The sequence below is a fragment of the Eulemur rufifrons genome, chromosome 15 (genome assembly GCF_041146395.1).
Source record: "Eulemur rufifrons isolate Redbay chromosome 15, OSU_ERuf_1, whole genome shotgun sequence".
In the NCBI taxonomy this organism is placed as follows: Eukaryota; Metazoa; Chordata; class Mammalia; order Primates; family Lemuridae; genus Eulemur; species Eulemur rufifrons.
Genome location: NC_090997.1, coordinates 18677552 through 18692829, shown reverse-complemented (window position 1 = coordinate 18692829; position 15278 = coordinate 18677552). Strand labels below are relative to the sequence as shown.

At 44.0% G+C, this 15278-nt stretch overlaps 1 protein-coding gene across 1 annotated transcript in view; it reads right to left on the bottom strand.

Annotated features, from left to right (window-relative positions):
• TFAP2D (transcription factor AP-2 delta) overlaps positions 1-14550 on the bottom strand; it is a 55792-nt gene extending 41242 nt beyond the window's left edge. The window contains exons 1-3 of the mRNA XM_069488590.1: positions 13986-14550; positions 12433-12930; positions 8809-8869 (exon numbers count right to left, since the gene is read on the bottom strand). Coding sequence (XP_069344691.1) covers positions 8809-8869; positions 12433-12930; positions 13986-14024 — 598 coding nt within the window. The 5' untranslated portion in view covers positions 14025-14550. The remainder of the gene's footprint in view (positions 1-8808; positions 8870-12432; positions 12931-13985) is intronic.
• Positions 14551-15278: the final 728 nt, after the last annotated feature.

The following is a 15278-nucleotide window of genomic DNA, read 5'->3' as shown; positions in this document are numbered from 1 at the left end:
GGAGTAAAGCAAAGATAACTGTTAATAGCAAAATCACCAAAATCACCAAAGCAATTTTGCCATGCCAGAGTTCCAAGAACAGAAGCTTTCTGTCTCTAAGGTTGAGCAAGCCCCTTGAGCTTCAGTCTCCTCCAGGAACAACAGTGTACATTCTCTATCCTCAGACAACCAATGAGAACTGAAGTAGACTTGAAGACCCAAAGGTGATAATCTCCAAGGACAGTTTCCTGCTGCCCAACTCCTCTCCCACTGAAAAAGTCCTGAGCTGATGTCCACCCTGCTAGCATGGTGACTATATGGTCTTGGGATCCAAGGCTGCCTCCTCGTGCATTGAGGAATCTGAGGGTGGAGTTTCTAAGGTTCAGTGGCAAATGTAAATTCAAAGTTAGCTGGCTTTTCAGAGCATGCATGTGATTTCTTCAGTTAGTAGCTATCTTAGGACCCATCGCCAGAAAAGGGTCAAGAGGGGGAAAAACATAGATGGGAGAAGAAAAGTGGACAGAAGAGTGTTGATCAAAATATTTTTACTCAAAGTGTGGTCTTCATTGGGCAGCATCTGCATATCCTATGAACTTGTTAGAAGTGTGAAATCTCAGGCCACCGCCAGGCTTTCTGAGTTAGAAAATGTATTTTAATGAGACCCATAGATGATTCATGTGCTGGTTAAAGTTTAAGAAGTGCTGGAGTGGACTCACCACTTGCCTCTCAAGTAGCTCCTGCCCTCTTTTGCTAAGCAGCACAGTGAAATGTTGCATAGGTGGAGTCTCTGGCATTCAGATTTGGGTGTGTTTCCTGGGCATCATGGCTAAATAACCTAGAACATTTAAAAAGGCAAAGGAACCCCAGACCTGGGGGGAGAGAACAAGCTAGCCTCACTCCACCCTTAAAATGTTTTTACCCCTGTACTTTCTGGAATTTCTCCTGGCTTATGGCACCCAAGTTTCCCCTGAAAGTGCTGGAGACCAACCAAGATCTTTCTCCCTAAGTGTTCTCAGGCTAAATGCTTCTCTCCCAGAATGGGAGAGAAAACAGTAGGAACCTCAGGGAAGCCAATTATCTCCAGGCTGGAAGTTGGGTCCTATATACTTGACCCAAACCCCCTCACAAGTGCCTGGAAACCTACCCTCAATTTGAAATCCAAGAGATCATAATCTCATTTGTCAAATTAAAATCTTTTTCTTGGATTCAAACTTGTAGCCAATACCATGAAAACTTGGAAAACTGTGCAAACACCTGCCTTAGGAGCTGGAAACACAAGTTCTCCTGTACTTCCCCACTTTGCATTCCCAGAGAGTTTTAAATCGGAATATAATAACAATAACAATACAAACATTTTCCCAGATTCTTGGACCTCAGGCTACTATTTTACTTTTGTTCATGTTTTCTTTTTGTACCTATTGATGCAAAATGCATTTTAAAAATGAGCTCTTAAGTGAATTCTCAAAAGTTGAGAAGAACAAGAAAACAAGATCGGTATCAATGTATCTTAGTTTTAGAGTAATATTATGAGAATCATGACTGATTACTTTAGAATTTAGGTCAGTCTGAAACAAAAATATTAAACAAATAAACGTCTATATCCAAAATTCACATAGCTCTCTTCTAAAAACAGGCCTCTACCCACAGTCACTATGAATCATAAGCAAATTTATATTGTTACATAAACCACCCTCTCTGTACACTAGCCAGTATGCAATTGAGGACACAGGAATCTTACCCAATCGGTTCCAAGTTTACTATGAGTGAGAGAAGACAGTGTTTGGGTATACGTACATATTAGTTTTTCGGCTGCTAAGGGAAGGAAAGGACACAATTTTAGACCTCTCCTATCTTCACTAATCTTCAGTGGGTTAGAAACCTAATTTAGGAAGATGTGGAAGACTATTTTTTTTTTTTTTTTTTGTAAAAGAAGAAGTTAAATCATGCTCTCTCCCATTGGAAAACAGCCCCCCTTTTGGCAAAGCAAACCCCATGTGTTAAAAGCCAGCTGCTCCCAGGGAAACCACTGAATCCAGTACTTAGCATGTGCTAACTCCCTGGGCCCTGAGTCTCTCTTTCCTACACCCAGGTTAGGTTTCTGGCTTATGCTCAAGTAGGTAGGCATTTATTAGGTAAGTTACACTGGCTGCATATTAAGAGTATGCTTTATGCACACACAAATTGCCTGAAGGATTTATTTTGTATTCAGGATTAGCCATCAACTCTAGGGTCTTTTATTTTTTATGTCACAGCATCTTTAAAGGGAATTTCTGTTGCTTTGATACTTGGCATTGCTGCAGCCTTGGGGAACTCTCTCATTCTGGATAAAGATTTGGCAACTTGTAGAGTTTACAGCAACATGGGGAACCTGATATCTTTCTTCTCAATTGTTTATTTTTTTAGGGAGGTAGAAAAAAGTAATAGGTCAATATTCCCAGAGTTTTGCATTTGGAATGAAGTTACTGAGGGGGTGAGACTTCTTTAAGGGGATCCAGACTACAGATGGTAATGATGAAATCTCAAAGAAGGAAAGTCATGAAACAGTGGATTACATCAAGCAATTTACAGTAGTCATCCCCAGTGTTACCAGTTGAAATTGCTCATGGTGCTTGTGTTGCATGTCAGCTCTTATTGAAATTGTGTGATAGTTATTCTAGATCTAGCATCCCAGTTCAGAATGTCTTTGATGCTACAGCCAGCATAATCATGCAGAACTTCTCCAGAGTTCATCTCTTTTTCCTTCATAGTTCACAGAAGCAATACTTCCACAGAGGTCATTATTTTCAAATTTGGAGATAGGGCTCTTTATTTCCAGTGATGCCGCAAATTCTGATGGGTAGCTATAGTAACAGTGTTAGCAATCAGGAACTATCTACTTAAGGTCCCTTGTCTAGGACATGGATTTCATAAAAGGAATAACTTTACCATAGCTGCAGGAAGAAGTCAGCCAGCAACACTGTGAGTGTGAAAATGCCAGGCACATAGATGCACATAGATGCAGCTTCTCAGCCTCCATACTTTGTCAGACCCCACGCAGCCTGAAGCATGGGTTGGGGCTACCTTCTTCTTGGTGTAGCCAGGAACATCTGGCCCTGTGTCTGCAGGTACAGTGTGAGGTAGTGGAAATAGCACTGGGCTACTGGTAAGAACTTGGCAAACTGGAGACGCATGCAACCTGGGGTGAGGAACATTCTAGGCTTCAGTCTGTCCATCTGAAAAATGAATCTCCCCAGCTTGTGAGGAGGTGCAAGGGATGCACGCGCGCTCATCAGCCTGACTAAAGGCCACCCGATCACATCGCAGGGTGTGAGCTGTGAAGCTGGACGAGACAATCACCCACAGTCTGTGCTGCAAATGGCTGGAAAAAGCCAAACGCTGACGCCTAGGCGAGCTTTTCCTCTTCTCTTCCCAGGCTATTAGGTCAGAGGAAACATTCGCGGCTGTCTCCAAGGAGCTAAGGCTCCCCGGGCGCCCCTAAACCTGCCTCTCAGCCACAGGCGCGGCCTCGGCGCCTCCCCCCTCTAAGAGCACAGCCGGCTGCGGCGAGAGGCCCGGCGCGCTCTCCAGGTGCGATCAATACTTCCTAGCGGGCTTCCGGGCGCTGGGCCGCTGCGCGCAGCCTCTCCAAAGCCACAGCGCCGCCCCACTCGTCGCCGCGTCGGTGTTGACATAATTAGACCAAATCTTGAGAGCAAAATAAATGTTCTGTTCGCCTTACAGCCAAACAGATGTTTACAATTCAAATGAAAGAAATACAAACGGCAGGGATTTTTCTTCTCCCCTTCTTCATCTCCAGTGATCGCTCGTTTTTTCTGACACATTAAAAATGTGTAAGCGATTACAGGAGTTTCCTGTCCCTGTTTGTTCTGCGGCTGCATCTCTGCGAGGTGCGCGTGTGAGCTGGGTGGGTAGGATTATTCTCCGCTGCTTCCCCTCAAGCCTCTCACCCTTCCCAATCCTCCTCCCCCATGTTACCCCTCCAACCACGGCAGCAGATATTAATTGTAATCAAATAGCAAAGGAGTGCGGGCTTAATTGCAATCAATTAGGCCTTTGATGAGTTGTCTGCAGCGAATTGTGCTGTTTGGGGGAAGGGTATACCATTACAGGTATAACTGGATTATCAGGGCTGAATGAGCTTCTCCCGGAGCAGATTCCAGGCAGAACAAAAGAAAGCGAGGTCTGCTCCAGGAGACCGGCTAGTTGAATGTGGGGGTGGGTATGTAATGGTGCGTATGGGGGGCGGGGATTAATCCCCATTCCTCACTGCGGAGAGTGCTTTGACTTTTGATGATTTTCAAAGCAGTAAAGAAATAAGAGAGAAGGCCATAGGGTATGGGAAAGCAGTTCCTCTCTCCTAGCCGCCCCCCAAAAGATTCCCAACAAACCATGCCTCTAGAATGCTTTGGTGCAAGAGTTTTAGACTTCCTATGAAGGAGATTGAATTTCAAATCTGCATTTGGGGACTAAGGCAGGTGAGGCTCCAGGTGTAATTCTAGCTCTATTTTCACCCACAATGGAAGAGCCATGGAGATGAGTTTTGGCCGGTTCCAGTTGACAGAGAGAGAGAGAGAGAGATTCCCCGTAGTCACTCTCCAGGGGTACTGACAAAGGAAAAGAAACAAGGCTTCCCACCCTCCTCCAATCTTACTCCTTCCAGAAGCTGCTGAAAGAGCCGACGCCTCTCTCCAACCCCAAGTCCAAGGCTCAGGGCCCTGTGGAACCCGAAGCAGCAGAGGGAAGCCACCTAGCTGCACAAGCAGCCCGAGGGCCGCCATGAGGGCAGCAACAGGGAAGGCGGTCAGGTTCACCTACCTGTTCTTAGCAGACTGAACAATCGAAGCTAAGGCTCCGTTTCAAGGAAGCATTTTTTTTTTTTTAAGAAATTAAATCAGATCTGACAATATTTGTACCGCAGCATAAACGCCTCCACCTTGGCGTGCCAGTCACCTCTAAGCGATCTGATAAACTCCAGCTCGCTTAAAACGTGCAAAGTTCAGGTCATATTAATTCTCCGAAAATGTTTTGATTCAAAGTAGTTTGTATTTTGTGTAGCCACGGGCAATCGGGAAAGCGCTCCCGCCTGCCGGTGGCCGGGGCCGCTCCCTCTTCGCGTGGCCCAGAGGCTATGGCGGTATTTAAGCTTCTGAAATTAGCCTGGGGCTGCAAGGCAGAATGATCACAAAGCGAAACAAGGGCGCTTCCCCTTTTCACTTTTTTCATTTTTTTCTCTCTCCTCTCCCCCTCCTCCCCCCCTTTTTTTTAGTTTGCCATCCCGATTTCACAAAAGAGACCAGGGCCAAAATGTCACTTTCCACCGCACTTGGAAAAGCTAGGTCTTCTCATCTCACCCCCATCCTCTTATGAAGGCCACAGCCCACTACGCAGTTCAACCCCAACCCTACAACTCCAGTCTGGATCCGTTCATTATTAGCTTCATCATCATCATCGTCGTCATCAGCATTGTTCACTTATTATTAAATACTCAGAGCAAGAAATGAAAGGCACCCTTGCCTGACAAAGGGGAGGGGGGCATAAGGGAGCCTTAGAAGATTCACGAGGAAAAGAAGAGTGGGTTTTCCTTTCTTTTTTTTTTTTTTTAATGATTAAAAACACAGACGACTCCTGTAAATAGAAGCCTCATTTCTTCAAGAGATGCCTTTTGAAACCCAGTATCTGAATATTCAACGAAGGCAAAGCTCCACTCTGTACGTACAACATTAATATGATCTCTGCAGAATTTGCTACTCAGTAATATTAACATATCAAAGCCGACGCCCGAGGCGAAAGAAGCTATCGATACGCGAGCACAGGGTAAAGTAAAGATTATTGGTTCTGATGGTTGGAGTGGCGGAGCTGCGGGCAAAATCGCGCACACCATTAACCGAGAGTGAGCGCGCGGGGAGCTGCGCCTCCAAGGCGGTGGCAAATATTTTATCTAGGTGGTAATTACCTCGCCGCTGCCCCCTCTTCCATGTATTCTTTGGCTATCAGGCCTTCATTACAGGCAAAACCAATGTAATTGCCACTTAATAAAGTCAGTCAAGACAATGATATTTGGTTCTTTACCTGTAAAAGTGGCCAAATTGAAAAAATAACTGGGGCGACCTCACCCCCAACCTCTTCATGCCACTGCCAACCAGGGCAATTTCCCTGATAAACGCATGGAAGGTATATAGGCATGTTTTCGAAACGAAATCTATTCCCTCCTCCCAGTAAAATCTGGAAATCATTAGAAATGAAATTTATCCAAGAACTTATCAGGAGAGAGAAAATAGTGACCAGTTGTGTTTTTCAATAAATCATGTTTCATGTGGAATAGAAATAGACATTCTTATCCAAGCTGTTAGACAATGTTATGTTATATGAGGATTGGTGGTATGGCAGAGTGCTTGAGTTAATATCCTCCTGATTTTTGACAAAGGTGATCTTAGCTATTGGTATCAGGGGTCCTGTGCACTGTCATGATAATAGAGAAAAGAGGCTTCCTTAGCACTTCTCTAAACACAGGAAGTCCTGAGATGGGGACCTGGGTGGCTCTGTGGATCATATACCCCCTTTTAAGACAACACTTCCTTGCTAACCTCTTGTAAATTGTCAAGAACGTTGATTGTTTCAGACACACACCTTCCTCTCCAGGGCTCAACCAGGTTAACCGGCTTTCCTCTAAGATAGGTGAAATGGAATAAACTCCGCAGCTAAATTCTGAATTCCTTCAAAGTGGGGGGATTAGAGTTTAGCCAAACAATGCAGGCATAAACCCCAAGTTACATTCCTTTTCTCCTGAAAGATATGCTGTTGTCCTATGAGATCCATGTTTGGCTTAAAATAGCACATTCAGTGATGATTTCTAGGTGAAACGAATAGGTACCGAATTCTACAAGAACAATAAAGCATCACCTAAGGAAGACTGTTGTGGCTCTGACAAAGTTAAGACCGTAGCTCACGCCTTGTAGATACCTAAGAGCTTTGGTCTTTTTGAGAGGGTGAGGTGACAAGGTGAGAGGGTGTCCCTTAAATCTCCACCCAGAAATTCAACGATTCTACAGCTGCCTCTTCTCCAGCTCCTGTCCTTGGCCTGGAATAATTTCCACCCTCTGTCAGCTATCGTAAACTCAGATGCAATTTTTAAGCATTTGAGAAGGTGATTTTGGAGCAAGTGCGAAACTGAATGCAAAACCACAGTAGCTGGAGCCGGCTCTGGGAGGCGCCGGCTTCCGTCCCTAATTAGTGGCGCTGTCCTTCAGCACCACCGATATCTCTGTGCGCCCGGAGGGCTCTACTTCACCTTTAGTTTTACCCGCCCAGACAAACCCTGATCAGCTCCTCTCACCTGGTCCTCTTTTCTCTGTGTATTCTATTGTTGTTGCTGTTGTTGTTTACCTCCTCCAATAGTGTGTGTATTTTATTTCAATATTCACCAGTCTTGGGCCTGTTTCGTGTCATTTCAATATGGCTGAGTACTAGCTGGGCTGACAAACTTAATACTGCTCATTTTAAAAATCTTTGTGAAGCAATACCAGTAGATATTTTCTTTTCTTTTTTTAAACTAGCTTTTAAATCTCCATAGGGTGAAATAACAGAGTTGAATAGCTCTTTTAAATTTAACGTAAACTCCAAAACCACTACAATAGCCAAGTACTGAAAGGAAAGTACTCTTTGTTTCCTTTCCCCGTCAATTTAAATAGAATTTCACATTGGACATTAGGTTATGAAATCTCAGTTTAAACACGAAAGAATCCACTGCTTTCTACCAGTACATTACTTTCTTCAGAAAAGCAAATTTTTCAAGAAGCTTTGAAAGAGATGGAGAGGGACTGAAGGATGTTTATTTGGTATTATCCAAAGTGACTCAGTTTTTAGTGGTTAGGTTACTAAAGACAACTGCGGCCCTGGAGCAGGAATTAGTCTTGGTGAATAGGCCACGTCTTATTAATTCGTATGAAGTTGGGATAACAGCTGGTCCCTCTTGCTTGCGTGCTCCTCGGGTTACTCAGCTTGCTAGCAAAATAAACTTCAGAGGCTCTGGGTACAGTTAAGTGGGGAAGCCAACAAAATCTGCACTGCCTTGAGGCCCTGAGAATGTCATAGTTCAAACCCTTTTGTCAAAATGGAACATCTGAGATGCAGCCCCCTTCAGTGCCTGAACTGAAAGCAACAGCTCTCTTCTCTCCTCTTGCCTTCCCTCCCCTTCCAATTCCATGGGTAACTCTGGATTCAGATGTTTTCCTCAACAGATGGGAACAAGAAAGCTTTATCCAGTACAGTTAACACCACCTCCTCCTCCCACCCTCCCTTGAAGAAAGAAATGTTCTGGACACTTAGAAAAATAAGGGCAGCTACAATATTGGTGTTTCATTAGCCTCCCCTAAAGCCTCAATGATCTACCCTTTCACAGAATCCCTCAAAGCCTCAAGCTGACACCATCACCTCAAACACCCAGGCTGTGGCTGGCACATTTAGGGCTAAAAGAGACCCGAAATTCTGCTTGAGGATGTTGTGTTGAGTTGGGGGAAGGGGATGTGAGAAGCTCCCCTCCTTTTCTTTTTCTTTTTTGCCTCTAACTTTGATTCTGTCACTGTTCTGGGAGGAGGAACAACAAATATCTCCTATCAAAAGTCTTTTGGGCATAGCCTGGGTTCAAGCCTCAATGAAAGAAGGGAGACTTTTTAATGTAGGTATGCTTGTGTGGGAGTAGAATACTTCACTAAGAATAATTGTTTTTTTAATCATCAGACAAGGAATCTGATGTTTAAAAGCACCACCAGATCTTCAAAACAATGTAACAGATAAGAGAAGAATGTTTAGGGTTAACACATTGTTACTTACCTCTTCTTATCACTCCACCTTGGCCATTGAGAACAAGCCCACACTGGGCTTCCACAGAGCCCTTAATAAAAAATAAAATAAATAAAATCAATCAAATAGATACTGATAGGTATGGCCACGTGGGTAAAGTCTTTTAAACTGGCCCATCCCTGAACCCCATCTCAATAGACATTTTAAAGCAAACATTGAGCTGAAGCAAGTTTGTCAGCAAACACGATTTCAAGGAAATAATCTCAAGAAAAACCACAGTCTAAAAGTTGTATAAATCTTAAGGTATGCATTTTACATCACCATACAATATTACACTTCAAAGTGCCTGAGAGCCTTTCATCTTGGCATAAGAGAATGAGAAGCCCTTTGAGTCCCCATCAAGGCACATAGCATATATACAGACAGCGTATACTCAGCACTTTCTGAGTGGAGCAAATTACACCTAGAGTGTCAAGCCTGGGACTGTGGGTTTCTTGGGGGCTCAAAGGAGCATTTCATATGCAGGATTCAAGATATCTTCTGGAGGTTCTGTTTTACCCCAAATGTAGGGACACCCTATAATGCTACGCAAAATGGGCCTTATGAAGGAAATACCTTCAGGTTCACTCACTGTAGATCTTTGAGCTCCTAATGGATTGAGGAATCATTTGAGCTGGAAAGGTGGAAAGGATTTGCTGATTTTTGGTTAAGAAAAATAAAAATTTCTCTCTGTGTCTTTTTTTTTTTTTTGAATCGAAATGTGTTAAAGGCTCATTTTCCTTTACAAACAAACGAGGTATTGGACATGAAAGAGGCCTTGAAGGGTGTTAACCTACCCAACAGCCCGTGAAGAGTTAAGTAAATGCGGAGAGAGTCGGTGCATAATAAAAACCCACTTTACAAAACAACCTTTACAACCCTGGCTCCCTTTCGCCTCCCCATTTTCACCATATTGAGGCAGGCCTGTAAGACCCCCCTTTTCAACCTACTCACGAGCTCTTTCTTATTTTAAATGTTCTGCCTTAAAGTGATTATCAAATCAATATGAAAAAAAAAACTTGGAGACTGAGCATAAATTAAAGCGGTGATGGGAAAAGGTGTGACAGTTTCCTTTGTTGGCCATAGCAAATCTTTTTAGGGGACTCAAAGATGGAACTGAAGCCACAAGACTGTTTGCATCTGTTAGGCAGACTTAGACCGCCCTCCAAACCATTGGACTTTCACTTAAAATTCTGTGCAGGGAAAAGTATATTTACATTTGTTGCATTTGAAATGAGGCATATGCTGATGAATGTTTTAAAAAGGAAGAAATAAAAGGAGAGAGACGGGTTTCTCCCACACATTCCCTCCCCATTTCTCGTTTTAAAAGTAGCTATGACTCTGTCTTTCTTTTTCATTTTGCCAACTTGGTCCAAGAAGAGTGGAAGAAAATAACTTGCCAGATTTACAAATTTACTACATAACATTCATAGATAGATAGATAGACATATAAATATGAATACAGAGTATGATATATGCACATATGTCTAATCTATGTAAAGATATATGCATATATCATACACCATACTCTATTTCCTCTAGTATCTTGGATGCTTCCCTCAGTATGAGTAATATTGTCTCGGTATGAGTAATAAAAGGGAAAAGGGAGATTAAGTGTATATATATACATATATATATGAGAGATAGGCTGAAGAAAAAATTTCAAAATGTCTTAAACATAGGTGGTAAAGCGTCTTGAAGCTCTCCAAGGGAGTGAACCACTTTCCCTCCCACTCTCTGGTGCACCGTTAATATGTTTATTTTCTTAGAAGAAACAAATCTTAGTCCCTTCACTTAACAAACTTTTCCCCCTCATAAGTAAAACATGTTGTTTGGTCGGATGACATTGCATAAATGACCAGTTGAATGGCACTAAGTCGAAAATTGGATAAACTACGGTGTCCTTTTGCATGGGATTCACTCTTTGTCTGGTGCTTGCAAATGTTCTAATCCCCTCTTTTGAAAAATGCCCGGCTTTGTGCCTAGCACAGAAAAAAAATTTGTACAGATACAAAAAAATCAGCAGCAGACGCGGCTATTAAAAGGAGTAAATAGGTTTTAGTTGAGCTAAGCATTGAATGGCAGATTTTTTTCCCCTTGAGACATAAGGGGATCCTTGTGAAAAATGTAAAAATACCCTGAGCGTATAAAATTATTTTGTGAATATAAATGTAGAAAGTCAAGGTTTATGTGTCCAAATCTTTTTTCTTCTTCACCGATCTTGCCGGTATGGCTCTTTGTTAGAACTATAAGGGCTTTCACTTTAATTTAAAAATAATCCCTTGCTCAGAGGTAAATGAGGGGAAAAGATTTTCTGTGCGCAACAAGGGATCTCTTATGTCTCCAACTTGTGCTCTTGAAATACCTCTCCATTTGTTATGGAGAGCATGCAGAAGGTGGCCAGCTTTGTGCAGACCGAAAAAGTAGGGATTCGCAGGTAGAGCTGCACTTTCAGCTAAAAAGAAATACAAATTTGGGTCTTCTGAATTCTTTTACTAGACATTTGTAGGTTCATTTGTTTGAAATGTGCCTACGATAATATGATTGCATAATTATAAATTCTATTGTTGGCAAAGAATATGCAAAAGTGTGTTAAGAAAGAAAGTAAAAGAGAGATCATTTGACTGAGTGATGGCCTCTACAGTATATGAATTACTTTCTTCTTTCCTTCTTTCCATCTTTCGTCCTTTCCTTCCATCCCTACCTCCTCTCTCCCTCCCTTCTTTCCTTTCTCCTTCTTGTCTTCCTTCCTTTTCTTCTTTCACTTTCCCTTCCTCTTTCTTTTCTCTTCCTCTCTTGCTTTCTTTATTTTCTGATTTCTATCTTTTTAGGGGTTGCATCTTACATAAAATGTAATGGCCTGAAGAGAAAAAAAATAAAGTTGTGAATCATCCAACTGGGATGGGGTTCGGGTGCACAAAAAGCAGAGAGAATTAAACTCAATCCTAACTGTGGTGAAGTGCATTGTGCAGATTCTTTCATTAGGGTGGATTTTTGAAGCTTTTATTTGAGATTCTTTACTTTCCACAGCAATCAGTTATATTTAGTGAAACTTTTGCTCAAGCTCAGGGTTCCAATAATTTTCTAATAAGAAACCAGACCCCCACTTATAGTAAGATCTGCACAAGCTCAATTTGGGACAAACGCCTCGGGGACGTGGGTAGATCCTGTAAAGGGCAGAGACTGAGGGTGCGATTGGTCATCAACTTACCGAGTCTTACTCTGAGTGTCCAGTTGGCTCAACTGCAGCCTCCTAGATCTCCCCCACCCCATCCCCTCAGGGTCAAAAAGTCAATTCGCAAAAGACTTCCTTGTAGACAGACCAAAGGTGGGGGTCCGCAGCTGGCCGGACTCCAGCGGGTCCAGGTAAAATGCCTGGATCCAATGAGAGGCACAGAATGGAAACACTCCTCCTAATTGTTTTGATAACTTTCCATAAGTGGTGTGTGTGTGTGTGTGTGTGTGTATGTGTGTGTTTGTGTGTGTGTGTGAAAGAGAGAGAGAGAGAGAGAGAGAGAGAGGCGGCTTGCAGTCGGAGCATTAAAGCATTAATGGAGCGGGAGGGGGAGGACGAAGAGGGGAGGGAGCAGACAAATTCGCTGCATGCTTATTTACCTGCAAGTCGTCTGCTCCCGCGGCGGCCAGCCCCAGGCTGGGCCCTGGCAGGAGTCTTTGATCTGGGTGCATTCCATACTGAGAGCCATGGCTCATGAGGGACAGGTCGTGCCGACGGTAGGCATCGAGGCAGCCCAGCTCCCGCCTCTGCTCGTCCAGGCAGGACGACTTGAGCGCCCGCGCATTGTGCAGGTTAATAAAGTCGGTGGGCTCCCCGTGGTGGATCTGCTGGTAGTACTGTTGCGAATGGTGGAGCGAGTTCAGAGAGTAGGCGTCGGGGGTGACGGCCGGGTGGCTGTGCTGAAACTCGTAATGGAAGGACTGGTGGTGGAGCGGGGTGTACTGGTGGTTAGTGGAGAAGTAGGGGGACGCAAACTCGGTGCCGGTGGTGGAGTAAGTTAAAGGAGAGGAGGAGGAATAGGCGACAGTGGAATTGGCTACGGACTCCAGACAGCCAAGCTGCATCAAACGGTAGCTGTTTGATCCGTCGTGACGTATCTGGAAGGAAGAGGGGGAAAAGGGAGAGCAGAAAAACTTGAGGTTTGTCATTTTGCAACCAAGGCGCCTCTCTCCCAGAGCCAGAAGCTTTCTCTGGCACTCCGAGGAGAGCGAGTGCGCAAGGCTCGGGCCGTGCCGAAGCTGGGACTCGGTGCCTTTGCCAGAGAGCCTTTGCGAACAGGCTAACTGGGGGTGGGCGGCCTCGTCCTCACAGTCGAGAGAGCGGAAAAAAAATCCCCCACCCTATATAGGTGCGGGTGACACCACGCACACACACACACACACACACACACGCACACGCGTACACACACACACACACACACACACACACAGCCCCTGCCCAACTTGTGCAGGGAGCTGGGCGTTGGGAGCCAGGTTTGCAACTGACTCCGGGCCGCGGGAGCAGAGCAGCGAGTCACACGCCGAGAGCGCTGGCCGGCGCCTTGCCACTCCGGCCAGATCCCAGCACCGAAATTCCGCGCCTGTTCATGCCGAGACGTTCGGCCCGGGCCGCTCAAAATCATTATCCACATATTTAAAAAAAAAAAAAAAAAAGATCCAGTCTGTGCAAATCTTTCAACTTGCTCATCTTTAGTCATTTGTCGGAGGGAACCCGACCCCCCCTTTTCTGCTTCCCTTGCCTTGAATAAGCCCATTCCAAAAGGGGTGCGTTGTTCCCCACCCCCCTTGTCCACCTACTGCCCCCCCCCAGTCCCTTTTCTTTGCCTTTCTGAGAATCTTTTTCCTGGTCGGTCTCTATCTCTTTCTCTTCACCTCCCCCCACCCCTTTCTTTATTATTAGGATTATGTTTTCCCGCTCATTATGGCAAATGTTTCTTAACGTGGCACAGAGTTGCTCTCCCTGGCGACAGATGTCATAACGAACTTTCTCCCCTTTCCTTCCTTAACTTCCCCCGAAAGCCAGATTATAATTAAACATAACGGTCCAATATAGATTAGAGACAGGGGAAGCTGCCACCGCCGCCGCCACCGCCGCCGCCGCCGCCACACACACGCGCGCTCAAAAAAAAAAAAAAAAAAAAAAGTAATAATACCTCGGCATCGTGGACTAGTCCCGGAAAGGTAGTTGACATGTTGGGTTTCTCCAAAAGCTTACGATGCAATTTCCCCCTCCAAAAAAAGAATCGGGAAAAAAATCCAAACTTCTTGTATTTTCCAATTTTTTTAAGGAAAAAAAATGTTCTATAGATAGAGATCTAAATTGTAATGGTTTTGCCCGGATCAGATAGCTCCTTGCCTCGTACCCACTTAAAAACCTGTAGGAACAAAATTTTCCCTCTGCACAAAAGCAGCTCCCTGGAACAGATTTTGTACTTGCTGAGTATTTCTTTGGCTGATGTCGTAGGTCCCTTGGTAATATAGAAGTTTTGAAAATTAAGCATCAGCACTGAGAACTGGGAGGACAATAGGCAGAAGAGATTTATCCCAGGAGACAAGGAATAAATATTGTATCTTCGCCTAATAAGGAACTGGAGGTTCTTTCAACATTTTTATCCATTTTTTCCAACCTTTATCATGCTTTTCTATACCGACTGAGGTGGGGACTCATCTCTGTGGAGAGCATTTGCACACATTTTATTGTGAAGATAGAGATCTAGCCCCAATATATGTATATTAGAGATAGAACTATATATTAATTAAAGCTTCCTTTTATATGGGTAAGTGTTCATTCCTATTGGTTCCACTCCCTGGATGCTGAAAGCTGCTTTTTCCAACAACCATCCGAATCAATTTTGCCCAGATTGGGGTGTCTGCCTTTGCCTAAGTGGAAACAATGCTGTGCTTTTCCATATTTACATCAAAATTGGGTTCTTTCCCCCTTCTTAGAAGGCAAAACCAGGTGGTGGCTTACACTTTTCCGCAGCTTTTAAAATAAATAACGTGGTGATGGACAGTCTCAAGTTTCCATCCTAAAGAAACTGTGTAACTGGCAATGTATTTAGGAAAAATGCAAGAGAATAAAGATGTGTGACAAGATTCTACATTTAGGTAAAATGTTGTCTTTCACTCCCCAGCCCAACCCATTTTCCTCCTCTTTTGTGTTTTCCTTCTTCCCTTTTGGAAACAGTGCTTCTGGGGGGGGGGGTGGCGAATGGAGGCATAGACCATTTAGCAGTGGCACTAGGTTTTTGAACACCATTACCCCAAAATAACCCTTAAATGCTTGGAAGTTATATTTTACAAAGAGAAGGCAAGAAGGAGGCAGCATACACCTATCTCCACCTCTGCGGTGGATTTCTTGACTTTCAAACAGTTTTTGAGCTTTACTTCGTTCAAAATTCAGCTTCCCCCACCAAGTCTCAGAGAGCCTCGAGGGGGTGGCGGTG